General features: G+C 43.1%; 1 protein-coding gene and 1 long non-coding RNA gene across 2 annotated transcripts; one reads left to right on the forward strand and one right to left on the reverse strand.

Annotated features, from left to right (window-relative positions):
- Positions 1 to 4,806: 4,806 nt before the first annotated feature.
- On the reverse strand, positions 4,807 to 8,712 carry pou3f1 (POU class 3 homeobox 1). The gene has a single exon (XM_022210955.2). The coding sequence runs from the start codon at positions 8,292 to 8,294 to the stop codon at positions 7,167 to 7,169; it is 1,128 nt and encodes a 375-aa protein (XP_022066647.1). The 5' UTR covers positions 8,295 to 8,712; the 3' UTR covers positions 4,807 to 7,166.
- A 907-nt stretch (positions 8,713 to 9,619) lies between these two features.
- On the forward strand, positions 9,620 to 18,511 carry LOC127536571 (uncharacterized). The gene is made up of 2 exons (XR_007945608.1): positions 9,620 to 9,943; positions 13,682 to 18,511. It is a non-coding gene; the product is annotated as an uncharacterized LOC127536571 (long non-coding RNA).
- Positions 18,512 to 19,474: the final 963 nt, after the last annotated feature.

Raw genomic sequence — 19,474 nt, forward strand, 5'->3', positions numbered from 1 at the left:
ACAGTGGCAGGTCTCCATTTCATCTCTGTGCTGTGTCTATCCCCCCCCACTCGCCTTATTTTTCCCTCTCCTCTCCTGTCCTCTCCTCTCGTCTCTCCTCCATCCTTATTTATTTATTTCCATCAGCCTTATCTTTGTTGTTGTTTCGGTTGACTGTGTGCTGAGCAACAGCACTCATTTGCCCACCGATCTTCGTCCTTTGAACTCGGCATTGCAGGGCAAAGCTGACTGTCTGGGACAGCGGGATCATCTTTGATGATCTGTTTATTGTCCAGCTCCAATTTGCAGGGTCTCACAATATAACATCCATTCCATCATGCATAACATTAAGAATCAGTCATGGGTAAAGGACAACAGCAAAGAATACTGTTTAGTTTTGAATTATTGGGCTGGTAAACAGTGTACAACTAGGCAGAACTTCATTATTTTTTTAGATCTCTATATGAGAATCAGTTGCTAACCTTTCCTAGATCTTCCATATGTCTACAATATAGCTGCAGACAGATGATCGTTCAGTTTCTATACATTCTTAATCTCTGAATAGGCGTTTTTTTTCCCTCTTTTTTTGAATACATGTGATGGAAGGAAGGCCCTGAACATCCCAGAGAGCTCTAAGGTTAGATGACCTTCCTATTGTTTGCTGGTGCGTGTCTCTTTACTGCGAGGCCTTGTCTTTTCTTTTCCTTCCCTCTTCTTTGCAGTAAACCTTGTTATTGAAGTCAAGAGACATTGCAACTGCATTTTGCTACAGCTGACAAAAGCCTTGCTTGAAGGCAAAGAGCGGGGACAACCTTTAACATGTGACTGCCATGTCTTTTTCGGCACAACAATTAACTTTGCAACCTTGTGTAGTAGTCTAAAAGGCCTCCTCTGCAGCTGTGCTGTGTGATTTCAGGTCCTGAAAGCTAATGCTAAAAAAATAATAGCATTTTTATATTGCTTTGTTTGGTTAGTGAATTTTCTATAATATATTTCCTTGGGTTCTTCGCAACCTTTTGTCAGACATCCTACAAAATGAAGGCAGTTTGTGCAGTACAGATGACTGCATTTATCTCGCCTTTCCCACTGTGTTCTTATCACCTGCTAAGGTTGTCACAATCATTGTTTAATACCTCCCAGTTCACTGAATCAGTCGTAATTGCTGCCACCGAATGCCTCTAAAGTATGGCTTTCTTTTCATTGTATGCCACCAACAGTAACATCTATGTGCAGCTGCCTGAAGGCAAGTTCCTGAGATATTAGTTCTCCACTCTCAGAACTGTTAGTCACACTGACAGGCACCTGAGGCGATATAAAATGTCCCTCAAAGCCATGAAAGAGGCAGACGGGCTACTTCTCTTCTTCAAAACCTCTGAGTGAGGAGCAAAGAGATACAGTGAGGAGGGGAGAGTAACTTTCTGAAGCTGCACTTATACCCCTTCGCATATGGGGGCCATACCTCGGAGTAGACATGAAGGGAGAACCCATATAGCTACAAGGTCCAGTATCATAAATAACACAAGACTTCTCTTCTCCCTTCTCCATCTCCTTCACTTCACTGCTGGAGTGTTTCATATGGTAACTAGGTGTTCACTGTGTGGCCACATTGTTGCCCATCTTTCAAGTGGCTCAGAGGAGGAAACCTTGAGGTAGGGGAAGAGAAGGAATTTTTGATGAAAAAATGCATTATTCTGTTCTTTTTCCAGTCTCCTACCCTCCTTTCTCTGCCACTCACTGTGGGAGAGGAGTATTTATTACATAAACGGTAAGGAGAGGAGAAGAAAACTCGGCTGGAGGAAGAGGTAGTAATAGAGAGTAAGAAAGCTACAGGCTCTTTCACCTGCCAGGTTAAAATTGTGGGTTTGATGGTAGAATAAGCCGCCTCTGCGCTCCTTCTACACAGTAATGTGCCAGGTGTAATATGTTATGATGAGGACACATATTCCTGATGCTCTCTTTATGCAGTGTATGTATAATTCACTGCCAGTCATATTTTAGCATTGACCCAATAGAACATTACCATTACCTACCATAAAATGAAAAAGGATATCAAAGGAAAACTCTGAGAGTGCTGTACCAACACAGTGTAAATGATTCACTGATTTCTTTATGTTTTCTGCTTACCATCTGTTGCATCAAACTAAAAAGTTAACACACTCCTAAAAATAGTACCACTGTATAATAAAGCAGACTTGGCCGCCTTTGTTAATGTTTAAACAACATGTACTAATCATTTTTTATGAGTAGTAAGCAAAGACAGATTTGGAGCTGCCAGGTTGGAGGTCTGCAGGCTACACACCTGTTGGGTTATAGTGAGTAAATAAATAATAAAGGCTTTCCGCCTTCAATAACCCAATAAGCTTGGAGCTGTAAAGCGGCGACAAGTGATTTATTAAATACCAAAACATTAACAGTACATAAATCCTTTAAAGTGTGTTGAGGTAGAGAGTGGGACCCAAAACCTGCATGCCTCTTTGCCAATAAGTAGCTTGGCTCTCCATCACCCCACGTCTCTGCGTGAGGATGATCTGGAATCCCGAGAATCCCAACCAAGTACATTATTCAGCTGCTTCTATTATTTCCATAATTGCCAGCATTGTGGTGGTGTTTGTAATGTCATTAATAACAGGCGTTGGCGTATAATACGCTTAATGTTATTTATCTGTTGGCAGATAGCTTGATGCTGCTAATCCCCATTCATTTGCTGTGGATCAATGCAAATCCGCTAGCGTGAGTGAAATCCCCTCCCCCTCCCAGAGCTGATGGTTCCTAATGTATTTTCCCACCATTAACGAGCCATAATCCCTGCTAATCATTGCTAATCCACATCTCCAGTGTGTGACGATACTTCCCTGATGAAGGAGGCATTGGTGTTGGCGGGCGCCCGGGCCACTGCTGAGGCTGGAGCTCCTTCTGCAAGCGCTGCCGAGGGCCCACTCAGAGCAGGAGAGCCCACTGCTGAGAGGGGAAGAGGAGAGGGAAGAACAGGCCGTGGCAATCCGTGGGTCAACTAGCCGGGTTTTGCTGTTTTGTGATGAGTTCTCCTCATGTATTATTGATTTAACAGCATAATGGAGGTTGTGTCCCTCCATACGGTGCAGAATAAAAATTGCATATCATCAAAAAATAACAGTTGGTGTGAGTCACTACAATCTCTCTTGTCCCGTCAACTGTGGGCTCCTTCTGTTTCACCCATCTACGTCCACTCTGTAGGCCTCTGTGCTCCAACATTGCATTTGAATCCATCTTTGCTGGCCTCGTGTTTGATCTCGAATCGCATTTAATGCTTTCAATAATGGGACCCAGTGTCTTCCTGCAGACAGATTGTGAGCTGGCTAACCGGGTGCCCGGCTGTTTGTGCAGATTTATTCATGCAATCACAACAAATTAGATTCATCTGTGTCACAGACTTTAGCCTAAATGAGATTACTATTAGCTTGATAGCTGACGAAAGACATTTCAACATCGTCTCTGTTGTTGAATCTTGCGAGGGTGTAGGACGGTTGGTTGACTGACTTTTTGTTGTTTTCAAATCACACATACACACACAATAATCTGAGAAAATGTTGGTGATTATCACAGTAGCATTACATTCATTGACTGGTTGCCATTCTGGTCATTTCTGTCCAACTTTGAGGTAATCTTTGATGCGGCAGTATCCCAGGTTTGCCAGCAGGGGGCGCCTGTGACTCGCTGTTTTCTGGTAATTGCAGTGCTCTTTAGTGTGGCCTCCTCTCCCTCAGTTTGACCACCTCAGCCACTGCAAAACCACTTTTTTCCCCCCTCACTTACATCACAGCAGCACAAAAGGCCGTTTTTTAAACAAATATCTGCAGATTTATATTGCGTTCTCTTACTTTGTGTCAGTTTCTTTCATCACACGGCTGTTTCCATGACGCACATAAAATCCCCTTTGAAATAAAACTGAATTGTCCAAATCGAATGGAAATATTCGCGCACATAAGGTTTCACTGCGTAAGTGGTTTAGAAAATCATACCAGCCGAATGAATGTCAGTTTCAACACAATTTGGACTTGAGTTTTCTCAACAAAAAAAAACCCACTTCCAACTTTGCAGTGCATTCGGATTTGATCACGTTTACTGAGAAAGTAGCCTCATAAAATAGAAATGTGGAATTATTAACTCTTAGAAATAAGTTGCTGTTGATAAAGTTCTCGCTTCAGAAAAGTGGAAACTGATTTTTTTTCTTGGATGCACTTAAGGATTTTACGACATCTTTTCACCGTGATAAATAACAAAATCTACAAATGAAAGTGTGAATGTGGCGCAGAGAAAAAAAAAGTATAGATCAGCTTTTGGAGTGAATTTCACCACATGTATGTTGGTTGTCTGCGCAAATGCAAATGTAGAAATAACGCTCTCTTCCGCTTTGGCCCGTGATTATCCGGAGGACAGAAGAGCCAAACCCTTTGACCGCATTTAATATAGGATTGAGAGAAGTCGGCTGTTTATTTAGATCCTAAATGTCAGTAAAAAATGCTGGCTGTGAATATGCTCCTGTCTTGCGAAACTTTCGGGCCCACCGCTTATGTCGAACCCATATATGTTTTTCTTATCTCTGTCTTTGAAAAACAGGGGGGCTGATTTTTGCCTGCAGGCCTTTTTGTCTCAGATCAGATTTATCACGAGTCGCTTTTGAAAATGCTGAAAAAGTGACGGTTTATAGAGGCTGAGGAAAGCAGTTGAAATGACTGATTGCTGTAAATAAATCAACCTCACGGATGATGATAATAATAAGAAAGAAAGATGAAAAAGCCACTAATCACAATGATAATAACCACTCAATGAAAAGACAGTAATTCCGTATTAATATTGCACAATTTAATACTGCGATTACACAAAGATGTGAACAACGTCACAGACTGTGAACTTAGCAGGGAATGCCTGAGGTAAAATACTGGTGTCTATTCCCCTTAACAGCACATGTACACAGCTTCTGATTTGAAACGATCCCCTGTTACATAACGAATCACTGCTATTTAAAATGAACACATGGTGTGCTCACCACTGAACAGCACTCAACTTTTATGATCATGTTTTCATCTTGTTTGCTTGGGTGATGCCACAATAAGACAGCAACAAAAAAAGGGGGGACGAGTGGTTTTCTGGAACTTAATGAAGACAAAAGACCATTTCTTGTATATATGTTTTATGTAAGTAATAAAATATTACTATAACATAAATATAAATGTGACTTTGCAGTCTACATTTAGCAATCAACATACAACCAATGTAGTAAACAAAAAGGGGAACAAAAAAACATACTGAAATCCACTGCAACATAACCATTAACAGAGCTAAACAAAAAAGCTCCAAACACTTTTAAGAAATAAATATATATATATAAATGGTCAGATTCATAAATGAAATCATATTAAAATATCTTCTTGGAATTAGTAAGTGTACAAAACTGCCCGGAAAGAAACAAAAACAAAACAATATCTCAGAACAAATACAAGTTTACATATTGGACATATTTACATATCGGAAATAATCCTGGCAACATTTTTCTCTAAAATCTTTTTTCATCATCATTATTTTTTTTTTCCTGAAAAAAAAAAAACAACAACAACAACTTTCCCTCATCTGTATTGAATAGCACTGCTGTAGGCTTTTTGGACTGGTCCAACATTGAGAAATGACACACAACGCATGAGATTTTCTGATTTCCTTACAGGTCGTGGGTGGGGGGTGGGGGGTGGGGGAAGAAAAAAATAAATACATCTAAAGTAAATCCCTTCATTGCTTACCCATTAAGGAATTTGTTATTTATTTCTTTTTCTCCGATTCCAGCGTTTTGATATAATACAATGAATTTATGGGACAAAGGAAACGGTGTTGCTGAAACCAGATTGTAACAAAACAAAACAGAGGAACAGAAGAAAAAAAATCATGTACAGGCGTGATATTCCGACATGGGGGGGCACTGAAGTTACCTGAGTTATTATTACTTTTCTTTTTTTTTTTGACCAATCTCTCTTGAAATGTTTGGAATACAACAGGATAACAGGCAGTAAGCAGTGTGAGCTGACAGCGCTCTGTGGTGATAACCAGGAACCTGTAAACATGGGATTTAGGCTTCTGTGTTTCAGCCTAATGAGATCAGCTACACTCACAATTTTATTAATAGACATAAAATTGCAATAATAATAATAATAATAACGAAAGAATAAGTGCTCCATGCAAATAAAACAATAATTGGAAAGACAATCAACCCCCCCAAATAAAAATAAAATAAAATCCGAAATGTTTAGAATTGCCCTTTTAGCGTCTGGTGCTGTTTTGCAAATTTCGACGTGGTCAGCTGCAAAGCTTTAATTCTTTTTTAAGGCATGCAGTCAGAACTTAGACGTTCTGTTGCATTGGACATTTACTGAAATGTGTTTTTTTCCCTCTCTCTTCTATCTTTTCTTTTTTTAAATGTGTGTTTTCGGGTGCCACAATTTCCATCACTTGTTCACCATCAACTCCCACTGAGTAAACAGAAACTATTAGAGGCTGCTCTGATGGGTTACAGTACCTATTATAGCAAATAAGGAAACGAAATTATAGACACTCTGCAGAAAGAGAGACACTGAAGTTATAAAGTGTTTTTTTTCCAAACAAAACATCACACGTAATAGAACAAAGAAAGTATACACTAATATTCAGAAGTCTGGTTAATCAGTTTAAGCCTGAAAAAGCAAAAAATGTTCATTCAGTGTATTCACCTCCAGTGTTGATCGTTTTTCAGGCAACCACCTCATTCTGGTGAGCGCCAACAGTTCATGGTACACCAGGAGGAGATGGACTCAGTTGCCACATTTAATTTACTCTCCATTTGGAACAGCCATGGGATATCAAATTTACTTTATATGCATGTCTCCTCCATATAATTTTGGTAAATAAAGATCTTTGTTTCACTTAAATGCGCACAGAATCAGTAATAAGCGAATATTTTTTTCTTTTTTTCTCCGTTTTTTCCCCTTAACATTTTCCCTTCTTCCCTCATCTATTTGTTGGACATGACGATCTCCGAATACTAAAGGCAAAACTGATCTGTTCAACTTTTTCCATGTCTCTTTTCTCTCAGGAAAACAAAAGCCAAACTTAAATACTGTAAACTCCATAGTCCCTTTCCCTTTTCTATCCCCCCACGGAAATGCTCGAGTTGTTCATGAAAACAGTCACTGCACAGGACTCTGTAGTGTGCGGTGTAGAGGAGGGGTCTCTGCTTGGGAATATACGTCCTCCATATTCGGGTGAGGGACCCCCACTGGTGTCATTCTTTTCTCTTTTTGTCTTCTGTTGCAAAACCAAACACGGACAACCTCTTTTTCCAACTGCAGAGTGCCGGCTAAAGTGCTGATTTCATGAGCAGATGGCTTTGGGCATTTTAAGAAATGATTTTCCAGCGCCCCTTTCACCCCCACTTCAATGGAGGTTCTCTTCTTTCGTTTCCTGCCCTGCGCAGCAATCTTGTCCAAATTGGTGGGACTGCCCGTGTTTGAGTCTGTCTCCTCCAGCCACTTGTTAAGGAGCGGCTTAAGTTTGCACATGTTCTTGAAGCTGAGCTGCAGCGCCTCAAACCTGCAGATAGTGGTCTGAGAAAAGACGTTTCCATACAGGGTGCCCAAGGCCAAGCCCACATCCGCCTGCGTAAAGCCCAGTTTGATCCGCCGCTGCTTGAACTGCTTGGCGAACTGCTCCAAGTCGTCGGAGCTGGGCGCGTCCTCGTCCGAGTGGTCCTGGTGGTGGCTGAAAGCCTGCTGGGGCGACTCCATCTGGTTTTCGTGGCTGCCCGAATCGTCGTGGAGCGGGTCCCGCATGCCATGGTGCAGGGAGCCGGGCTGGGGACTCAGCATTGCGTTGAGGTTTGTGTATCCAGGCTGGGAGTAGACCAGCGACTGGTGGCCGTTGGACGCCGGGGACAGCGGGGACAAGTGGTGCGTCGTGGTGGGCGCCCACGAACCATGGTGGCCACTCTGCGTCTGCTGGTGCACCAGGTGAGATCTGTGGTGGAAGCCGCTGCTCAGGTCGTCCCTGGTCGCCTGCACGCTGGCTTTGTGCTCCTGCTGTCCGATGTGGGTGCCGCTGGACCAGTCGGTGTTGGAGGTGGGCAGCCACTGGTGGTGTGTCAGGCTCATCGGGTGTCCCGTGTTGGTGGCCGCAAGACCTTGCAAGTACTCGTGGTGCATCATTTTCTGCACCTCTCTGTAGGTCGTCCCCTGGTGCATCCTATCCGAATCCGGATGCATGAGCGGGTTAGACGGTAAGGAGTTATTCCTCGGAATATACTGAGCTGTTGTCGCCATGGCTCCTACTTCGAAAACTGACGCGCACTTCGGAGGTCTCCAGGCTTTAGAGCCAAAACGCAACAACCTGCTCTGGGAGGTCTTGGAGGAGAGCGAGGACACGCCTCCCCTCCGCTTGTATTGGCTCCTCTCCGATTCGAGCCCACTAGGGACATATTCATAGGCGCAGGGTTTCAGAGCATGGTGCAGCGCATTTTTCGCACACGATGGATAGAGCGCCGATCTTACATATCCTACACAAAAAACATATGTTCTGTTTATTAAATGTCTCTTTGAGTTTTTAGCAGCGCGCCTGTGATTCCTCACAGATCATGTCCGTCCATTAGATCTTTTTCCTCCGGTTGTCTCCATAGGAAGGTGAACCGGGCTGCAGCGGCAGAAGCAGCAGCGGGGTTTGATTAGGTTTCCCCGGGTTTGGCTCGGTTGTTTTGCAAATAACCACGTGGGGGAGTACGGAGATCTTTTTGAAGGGTTGCCCCCCCCTCTACACACACATGCACTAACAGCCACACAGCCGCGCACCTTTATAATAGGTCACTGATGATTATAGCGCTCCTCATTTTAAATAGATTATAAGGCGCGATGCTCCAGCTCTGCAGCCTCCCACACAACTAGAGGCGTGTAAATAAGCCCGTGTGATGTGTCTGTGAGCGCTGTTGTAAATGTGTGACAAATTTGAAAGCATTTGCTCTATTTCAAAGCCTCCGCGTCTGTCATTTATTTGTATTGTCTCGGTAATTTTCAATGTTGTGTGATCTCATCATCACCACCCACTTCGTTAGGATAGGCCAAGATGCGCTCTTCCCCTCTCTCCCCCTCCACATGCACGGAGCGCAGGTGACAGAGGTGACACATTACGCACGATTTATCCATCTTATTTTGAAAATCCTGAAAACAGCAGTCCACTCTGGCCGTTATCGGGGCTGATTGCCATATCAGATCATTATCATTCCTAATCCACCATAAAACTGTATCTTTTTTATATGAGACTGTATCCTCACTGGCAAGGCGTACCTGGAAATGTAGATCTAACCGATTCAGGAAAATAAAACAGCCTCTATTCTATATCATTTACCTCTGGAAGCCTTTTTTTTTTTTTTTTTTACTAAGCAGCAACTTGGAGAGAGAAACCTTGTGTTTCTTCCTCCTGGCTCCTTCCTCACTACCTCTCCCGGTTGATCTGATTATTTTTCCCTTCACGTTTTGTCCCAATAGCAAATTACCAATTCTATGAATTGCAAAGCAGCCTCAGAGACGCTGAGGGGTAGAGAGAGAGAAGGGGGGGTGGGGGGTGAGGAGGGGGGGATGCGAAGATTGAAAGGGATCTTTGCAAACACAATCACGTTCTTAAATGGAAATGCGGGGCTTTAAACAAATCTTACATCTCTCCCGTTCCATTCGCCTAAAACTCTGCAATCAGGCACATGTTCCGCTCCTTCTAAAACAGGAGCTTTTTTGGAAGGTTTTTCAGGCGCAACAGTCCCATTTTAATCATTTACCTGAAAGCAATGTTTTGCCTTTTTTTTTTTTTTATCTCTGCCGCGTGTTTGTTTGTTGTCATCTTCCCCCTCCATGCGACTATTCTCTTTCTGTTTACAGGACGACTCAACTCCGGTGTTCATTTTAATCCGGGACTACATCACTAAAAGGTAAGTTGTCTCCTTTCCGCGGTGGCTGCTGTCCTTGCTGTACTCTCGTCTCCACAGCGTTAACAATGTAGCGGAGTGTGTGTTTCTCGCTGTACGTGTGTGTGTGCGCGCGTGTGTGTGTGTGTGGAAAATGTTGTCGGGGTCACAGGTGCTCGTCATCATCTCTTGAAAGGCGTGGTTTTTGTCCACCCATCCTTTATATATTTATTTGGGATGAGTGGAAGACAGTCCTGGCGAGTTTTACGCGCGTCATTTTGGTGACATTTATCTGCTGGAAAGTCTGATTTTTAGATGTGAAAATTTTACCCAATGCCTCTCCTAACTGTTGCATAATGCGTCTCATTTCACAAGCGCATCTTTTGATTAATAAGTTAGATTGTACAAACACGTTTCCAATTCGAAACAATAATTTCTACATGACAAATTGCTTGATTTTATATTTGCCAACACATTTATTGAGCTAAACCTTATTTGGTGTAATTAGCGTAATAGATTAGATTAATCTTGTAAAAATTTATGAACAGAAAACAAAATAACATGTCTGACAATGATGGACAACGCTTCTCCAACGCGACTCTGTAATTTAGAAATACCCAGCCAGGACATTTCTTACTGTCAGTGTCTTTTTCTCTGCGTCTTAAACTCCTAAGAGACCCCAGTGGCTGCGTGTCACCGCTATTTGGGACCGCAGCTCCATGCAGCTTCTCAGTTAATGAAGATGCGTTCGCCATTCAGTCATTCTTGTCTCCCAAGTCTATAAAAAGCAGTGGTCTCTGCCACACAGACCCGGTCTTGTGCTTTTCCATGCCAGTGAGGAGCTGCTTGGAAAAAAAAGAAAAGAAAGATCCAGATGCTTGGGCCCTTTTTTTGTAAAGAATATGGCCTTGTGTGCGCTGAGGTGCATTTTTGCCAGGACGCACGAGGTTTCCATGGTGCGCTCGATGAAAGGGATCACACAGAACTTGGTGCTGAATGACAGGCCGTACAGGAAAAAGCGGCTGGAAATGAACACGATATGATGGATTTTGAAAAACAGAGTGGAAAAAAAGGGGGACATAAATTACGAGGCACACTGAGTATGAACCGCAGGAGATTAGTATCGAGGAAGTTGGGTGACCTCTTTTACCAGAAATAAGTCATCTTTGTGTCACCCTAAGAACACAATTCTCTGATTTATTCTTCACTTTTTTCCCCGAGTTTCTTTCCTGTGATGCAGATGGAGACACACTCTCTATAAACGAGTGTTAAAATGGACAGAGCGTCCACAAAACATGATGCTTTTGCGCATCAAACATGCTTTTTTAAAAGGAAACCATGTTTAAAGGCAAGGAGTGTATTCCTGATTTAAATTAGGGTTGGAGGCCTTTTTCTTTTTAAAGTCAGTCACGTGTTAATCCTTCTACTCAATATGCAGCAGTTATTGTCAGGACGCATCTCAACCAATAGGACCCCATCAGCCCTTCAATTAACCACGTCCCCCTTCTTATTCTGCTGTGCTGTAAGGATGCACAGGAAAGAGAGAGAAAAAAATCTAAGGCATAAAAACGACAAATGGGAGGAAGGTTGTAAAATTATGTTGCAGTATTTTCTGCACCATCAAATAATGCACAAACAAAAAGAGTGCATCTGTGATTAATCAGAATGATATTTAAATAAATCTGTATACATTTCAACAACATTAATTTCGATTTGTTTTCCCTTTAGTGCAGGGTATTTTCATCCTCATCCCAACGCTATAAATACGTGAACATTTAATTTCAAAATAAAGTTTGATCAGCTTTTATTTTTTTTCTCCCCAAAAGTACCTAAAATAAGATTCTTTAAACGGCCTCGGCCTCATATTAGATGTTTAATACAAGTCTTTCTCAATTCCAGGGGGAACATTTCGACCTGCCACAAGCTATGTTTAGATTTTAAAATTCATGTGATGTACCTCCCAACTACAGCGAGTAGAATAATATCCACCAACTCACTCAATCAGATAATTGTATTTCCTTTCCATTTTTTTGATAGACATGCGTAATAGGCACTAAATATGCAATTTCAAAAAAAAAAACGGAAAAAAAGAGAAAAACCCTGTTTGCCCATCCATTTTGAAGACCAAATCGTCCCGTGCTTTTCAGGTAACTTTTTTCCCTTTCTTTTTTTGGCTAATGAACTTGGGCTATTCTGCCAGCATCCCCCTGAGAATGCGACGGGGGGGAAACGCTTCTCTTGTGGTAAAAGGTGCGAGTTTCTTCCTCTATCTCCCGGCTAATTAGGCGGGGTCTGAACACACCAGAATGAATATTCATGAAAAGCACCGGCGCGCAATTAGTAGTGGAGAGAGTTCCCAACTTCAATCCCCAAACAACGCGGCTTGCAGAGGAACGGGGTACCGGTCCCCCCTACTCCATGTGTCTCTGCTTCTGCTCAAGCACTCTTTGAGCCCTCACTTGTACTTCCAGTTCTTATCAGCCAGTCTCCTGTCCCCCCCCCCCCCCCCCCCCCCCTTTTCAAAGCAGCCACCATCAGAAGTGGTTTTGTCCACTTCATATAAACCTCAATGTTTGGAATAACAGCTAATCCAATTAGATTTCTCAATAAGTTGTGAAGTGGCCATAACAGATATTCCTTGTGTCCGCACAGCTTGTGGAGTTAACTTTTTGACATTTCATTTTAAAAGACTGCACAGAAACACTCATGTAGAGCAGGAACTGACACACAAATGTCCATGAGCACCCGCCACCTAATGACGCAGACCATCTGACAATTTCATAAGCGTCACACCTCACTCTTTCCAATCCTCTGAATCACTAATGGCCCCTGGTGCACACATCTGGCCCCCGCTCCCCTAAAGCCTCCGTCTACCTGTCTGGCGGTTTGTGTGTCATGCCAGTGTGAGCCTTAGCCTATGTGCCTAGTTGCCTGTCCATCCACCCGCCGAGGACCCACAATCCTCTGCTTTGAATTCAAGGTGATTCTTATCCCCGACCCCCTCCTGGCCCGGCGCGTTTGCCTCTTGCCTCCATAAAGACGTGTTTATGTATGTATGTATGTGCAGAGGGGAACACGAGGAGGTTTTTCAAGGGTTGGGGGGAGATAAGCAGAGGAATTTGAGGCCCGTGAATATGGATGGGGTCGCTGCTTTTAGAGAGCACCGCTGATAGAGAGGTAAACAGCTCCTGGCCAGGAGGAGGAGTGGGGGGGTGGCGAGGATAGTGTGCGTGTGTGTTGGGGGGGGGGGTTGTTGCATGCGCTGGCATACATTCGGGGCCTAACTCCATATCCCTCTCTCTCTGTCATTCACTCAGCATCTCTGAGGACTATCTATCATTATTCCTTTGCCTTATTTTGTTGTCAGATTGTCAAGTCATTTTGCTTTGGACAACCTGTGTGGATTTGGATGATGAGGTTCCATTATCAATACACAGAAAGGGAGGGCAATCACAAAGCAGATTTCAGGCTCAGAAGTTTTTGGCTTTCCTATTGCTGATGCTGCATTCTTAAGAAGAGTTAAATCTGTGCAGGTTAAAGGTGACAGTTGGAATTGTTTTGCATGCACACAGGCTGAGAGTTTGGTAACAGTCATCACCATTCCCACTGAATGTCTGCAGCATCTCCGGCCATCTGACACTACTGACAAGTCTCCTTTGCCTTTCCTTCAACGTCCTCTTGTTAAGATAATGGAAAGACCAGTTTCGCAATGATCTCAGACCTTGTCTCTTTTCCGCTTTCTCCCTTCTTTTCTTCTGATAGAATCCGCAAAGGCTGAGCGGCTTGCCAACATGAAGGCCACAACCCTGAAAGGACACAGCAGGAGTGAGTCAATGTGGCGAACAAACATGTTGCCTGGTATGGACAGTATGTTTGTGACGTTCATAGATCCATCCAAGCATCTTCACTCTTATTTCACATAAACTCCTCGTCTAATGTAAGAGCCTGGTGTGGTGTGCATGTGTGAGGTATTCACTTGTGTGTACAACTCATTGACACTCGAACACATTTGCTCATTTTGAGTAATATAAGAACTTTTATACAGTCAAAAAACATCAAATATTGGGTTAACTAAAGACTTGTGCGACACATTTTTAAATTTGACAACAATGCCATCTGTCTAAATGAATTTCTGTTTTACTTTCTTACTTATTTTGTGAGATTTTCATGCCTTGACTAAAGAGCTTAAAGTAGAAGAATGACAGAAAAAGAAAGAAATGTGGACTGACATCTAACAAACGGCAGGCAGGTTTAAACCTGGAACTGTGCAGTTCACAGTTGGCACTATAACCTTTAAGCCACAGGGGAGCCAACTTCTTTTATTACACTTTTTGCTGAAGAATTAAACAGTGAATAAAGTTAACTTTATTTGCGGAAGAACATCTTTTTTTTTCGGAGTAGTCTTGTTCCACAGGTAAGCCCTCTCAGGCCGTGACTTTCCTTTGGGGCAGCTGCTTAGTTTTATCCCACTTGATTGCTCTCTTGGCCACGACACAACACAGCTTCTCTCTCACGCACGCACACACACACACACACACACACACACACACACACTCACACACGCACGCACACACTCCAGAGAACTTCCACACTAAGGCCCCACCGCAAAGTTATTAATGAGCTGTTTAATTTTAATTAGATAGTAATTCATGTTAATGCCTGCTTAATGGAGCCAAATAATTCCCTTCGGTCACTCGGGGTCTTTATGCTTCGTTTACCAGCCCCTGCAGTTATTCTCTGGCTTTTGTTTTTATATTACATTTCCAAGTTTTTTTTCCAAGCAGTGAGTGAATGATGAAACAGTAAAAGCAGGAAACATATGGGGTGAGAGAAGCGTGAGTGTGTGTGTGTGTGTGTTAAAGACTGTTAATGTGATCCTCACAGTGAACCCAAATACCCGCATGTTGGTGTTTGTGTGTCCTTTTATTTCTATTTCTTTTTATTTGAAGGATTGTTTGCCTCAATGTGTGAAATGTTGAACTACTCAGTCACACACACACACACACACACACACTGACCCCACAGTGCAGTAAATGCCTTAAGTCAGACCAAAGAAAAGGTCAAACTCAGTATTGAACGCTAAGCTAGGTTAAACCCTCAGGTTTAAGTGCAGGTACCAAGACATGTGTAAGAGAGAGGTTGTGACCTTTTTGTCCAGGCCAAGCCCCTCGAGGTAAATCGCTCCTGCCGCTTGTCACGTGTGCATCTAGTGCGCCGCTGCCTACCTAGGGAAGCATTTGTTCGTGACACGCCCCCAGAGGTTCAAACATGGGTAAGGCTGTGTAGGAGTGACCACACCAGCTCGGACCGCCGTGCATGTGTGCGTGAGAGGAGCAGTGGAGAGGTCATTGCTGTTGAGTCTGTCTCGGTTCTGTCTGGGTGCCTCGGCTCTAACGGAGCACTAAGCTGAGTGGCTGAATTGAGTTAGTGGCTACAGACAGGCTTTTAATTGTTGATTGACCAGTCTGAGTGCTTCCTGGGCTGGGGTCATTGCAGAGAGCAGACGGGGAGGTCCCCAGGCCCCAGCGGCAATTTCAGCCACGTACACCCAAGCGCTGTGGTGGGGCGGAAAGAGAAGGAGAGGAGGATGTCGGAGAGCTAGATGGGACATGGTGAGGAGTGTGAATAAGAGCGGAGGGACTTTAAAAAGTTAGAAAATTTGTTGTGCTTTATTCGTGTGTTTCCCCACCCCACCCCCCCTACATGAAGTTTGATCTAGGGATTTATAGGGGCCACACAATTCACAAGCAAACAGAAAGGCATATTGGTGAAAGCGTTAGAGTGGCTGTACGCAGGGCAGGCTTTGAGGTCCGCAGATTAGCAAGTTCAATGTTTACTCCTCCACAAAATCTCGGCTCCTTCATCTGTTTGACAATTACAAATTTACTTTGTACCCGTTCCATCCACTTCTTTGCCCCTCCGCTCCCTCCCTCTTTATCCTCTTCTCTCTCCTTCCTTCAGCCCTCTTTCCTCTAATTCTGCACGGGGCTACAAAAGCCCATTCTGCTGTTTTAGTGGGTTAGCTCTTCTCACCTCCCCTCTTCTACTCCTCCTCCTCCTCCTCCTCCTCTTCTCGAGTCACAGCAGGTGCCCGTCCTCAGCTAACATTTGTTATCTCTAATCCTGCAGGTTCGGCGCACAAAAAGAGCGTAGTAAACTCTCTCTCAGACCTAATCCCACCACTCCTTTTTTGATGGCACTCCCCCTCGCCCTCCTCTCCTCTTTTCTCCCTTCACTATCTCTCTTTTAGGCTGCTGGGGGGACACGCCACTCCTCTGATTGCCACATAGCTTTTTATCACCATGGCCTTCAATTTGGGGGGCAGCTGTTGGTAGCGGGGGTGTCCTTTTTTCTCCTGTTCTTTATACCTCCGATTCCAACTCTCTTTTCCCTTTCTCCCTTCGCTCTGTCTCCTTTTTTTTTTTGCCCCCTTCTCCCTCTCTCTCTGTATCATTTACAGTCATTTTCTGGCAATTAAAATGGAGCGCTGCTGCAGGATTTTCGCCTGCAGTGCAACACTACAGTGCTGATGAATAATTCTTCACCCTGCAAACTGGAAAGCTAGCCTTTCTTTCATGTCGGCCCTTTGTTGATTTACCATTAAAACTTACTGCACCGTGCTATGAGTGGAGGACCCAGCTCTGCAGGAACTGGCAAAAAGCAAAAATGAGGATGAAGCAGATATGTGTACATATGCTTTAGGGTCTTTTTCTCCTCCAGCCCAGAATGAAAAAGTCTGTGAGTTACGCATGTGTGTCTTATATATTTGTGTTTATGGTTTAGATTTATGGCGCATGAGGCCTCTTTATTTATGTCCACTGTCTCGTTCTGTACCACTTAGGTTTTATGTTAATTTTTCTTATCAACGGTTTTCATTATGGGGCTTAGCTGCATTGTGTGAGTGATTAGACGGTCATTCATCTCTGTTTCCCTCTCGCGCTCACACACACTCACACTCTCTCTCTCTCTATCACACACACAGCGAGCAGTGACTGATGTGTGGATGGAGTGTGTGGGGTGCTCTGGCTACAGAGGCGGGGTGGTGCTGGCAGTATGTTAAATGATGTGGGTCTCCAGGCCAGCCCAGCTCTGAGCTGTTTTCTGTTAGCAGCATCCCAGAGTGGACTATTCACTGCTTTAAGGATTTCAGTTTGAATAACTTGTTTCCCAACAGAGAAAACTGAAAGTTCATATTTGGAGTGTAAAATGTCATAATAATAAATAAAAATCTGCGAAAAAAAAATAGACATTAGGAAAATAAATATACAGGATAACGTCAGCAGGCAGTTCTGAATTATCACAAAAATGCTTGAGTTTCCTTTTTGTTTTTCCTGTCCATGACAGATTGAACTGTACATTGGTTGAATCAGTGATTCTTCAATTCTTCTCTACTGGCATCAATTTAAAGTGCACATTTTCTGACAAGTTAGTGCTGTCAGTTTTGTAAATATTCCCTTTCCTGTTTGAAAAAAAAATACAACATATGATATAGTTTGTTTTGAATCTGCTTACAGTAATCTGTCTGCAGAAAGTATCAGGAAGTTCTTGAATTTCAGGAAAAAGGTCAGCTTGTTTTTACACCCACAGTGAAGATTTCTTTTGACAAAAATATGCATGACCTATCACTAACCCATTTATTTAGTTTAAGCGAATTCAGAAAACACATAATGTGTATCATCTTCATCGTACCACTGCCATTGTCAGATCAGTTAAAAGCTCACATTTACTTCGTTTATTTCTGGTTTGTTACCACTGCTATCTTTTAGTTTCGAAATATCAATAACAATACCAATCCTCTTTAAACGTCTTTTTCATGTGATGAAAAGTCCAAAATCCAAACAAACTTAACTTCCAAATTTTTAAGACTAAGAAAACTTGATCAAATATTTGATGAATAATCGATTATCAAAGCATTTACCAATTATTCTTCTGGAAACTGATTAAATCCTTGAATCAACAAATCATTGCATGCAAGGCAATTCACAGTTTTCAAATGTACTTTAAAAATGGTTATGATGTGAATTCTCTGATTTATCAATGTAACGACTGTGTGCATGCACACAATAGAGAAAAAGAACACAGAAATTGAGTGCTCACATTTCCCAAATCATGAACTGATATGAGGTGGTTTAATGTTTGTTGGAACTCGAGTTACCATCTGCAACCTATAGTCAACTGTTTCAGTGGGTTTTAGCTCTTCTCACCTCTCCGCTCCTCACAGAAGGTTTAATTCGTTTTGCTTGAGACGAGTGTAGCTGCAAGAGAAGTGTGTCCCCTTTAATAATTGCAATGAATGAACCAGTCCATGAGTGAAACGGGGTGAAGTTTAAGCAGCTTTAACCCTGGCTGGAGGGGTGAAATGTGGGCCTGAGAAGAAGTATCCTCCCCTATGTCATCTGGCTCAGTAGTTATCTCCCAGTCAGTTATATGGGCTTCAGCATATTGAACAGCAAATTTGAACACACTCTCATTCGGATCCTCTGACAGGCACACACATGAACAAGCAAACATTGACACACACATGTACACACAACGGCACACACACACACACACACACACACACACACACACACACACACACACACACACACACACACACACACACAAGCACACAGTAAGTAAACAAACAAACAAACACTATTTTTCACACTGTCACACTCACATGGACACAGTCATGCACTGAAGAGATAATGGTGGCCAGAGGCGGTCTTAGTGTGCTCTCTCTCTCTCTCTCTCTCTCTCTCCCCCCTCTCTCTGTCTCTCCATGTCTCTGAGGCAGAAAGCGTGCTCTGGTCCTCGCTGTCTGTTAGATTTGATCACCATCACCCAGCTGCAACGGACAGTGCACAGCTCAGCTCAGCTGACGGCTCATTGGAACACGTACACATGCACACATATGTGCCAGAGGATATTACATGCAGTGTCTGACACCTCTAAATAAGTGTTTACTCTTTGTGTGTATGGCTGTGTGTTAAAGTGTGTGTATCTGTGCGTGTGCATTTGCCTTTGCATTTTATTTGCCTGTATGGTCGCCTCTCCATCCATGTGTGTGTGTGTGTGTGTGTGTGTTTTTAATGTGTGAGAGTGTGCACACACCAGGCAACAGGACTATAAAATGTATCCAAAATGATCATCACCCATTTCCTGCTCCACATGGCTGTCCCCATCACTCACACAGGCAGCATGTAATTCCTTGACGTACAACTGCTCATTTGAATTGACAGTGTCCTCATGATGTAGCACAATGTAACTGTGTAATGTTTAAGCAAAACAATCTGAATAAAAAATGTGAATGAAATTCTGTCTGATGTGGAGTTTTTAGGGGTTTCTTTAAATACAAAGGTTTGTGCTGGTGCGGGTTTTAGCTAAAACACATGACTCCATTCTGCATATTTTGATATTTGTTGTTCTCTCCTTATTTCTCCTCTGTTACTTCCATTAACACACAGGTTCATACACAGACATATCTTGCTCAGCTGTGACAGACAAGAGGCAGTAAACTGTTACATATGTGTTTGTGGGTGTGTGCGCCTGCATTCACCCACGTGCACACAT

The sequence above is a fragment of the Acanthochromis polyacanthus genome, chromosome 12, assembly GCF_021347895.1.
Source record: "Acanthochromis polyacanthus isolate Apoly-LR-REF ecotype Palm Island chromosome 12, KAUST_Apoly_ChrSc, whole genome shotgun sequence".
Taxonomy (NCBI): Eukaryota; Metazoa; Chordata; class Actinopteri; family Pomacentridae; genus Acanthochromis; species Acanthochromis polyacanthus.

Bases quoted from the DNA above. Each gene is read 5' to 3' on its own strand.
- pou3f1 (XM_022210955.2), bottom strand. From the start codon at position 8,294: ATGGCGACAACAGCTCAGTATATTCCGAGGAATAACTCCTTACCGTCT.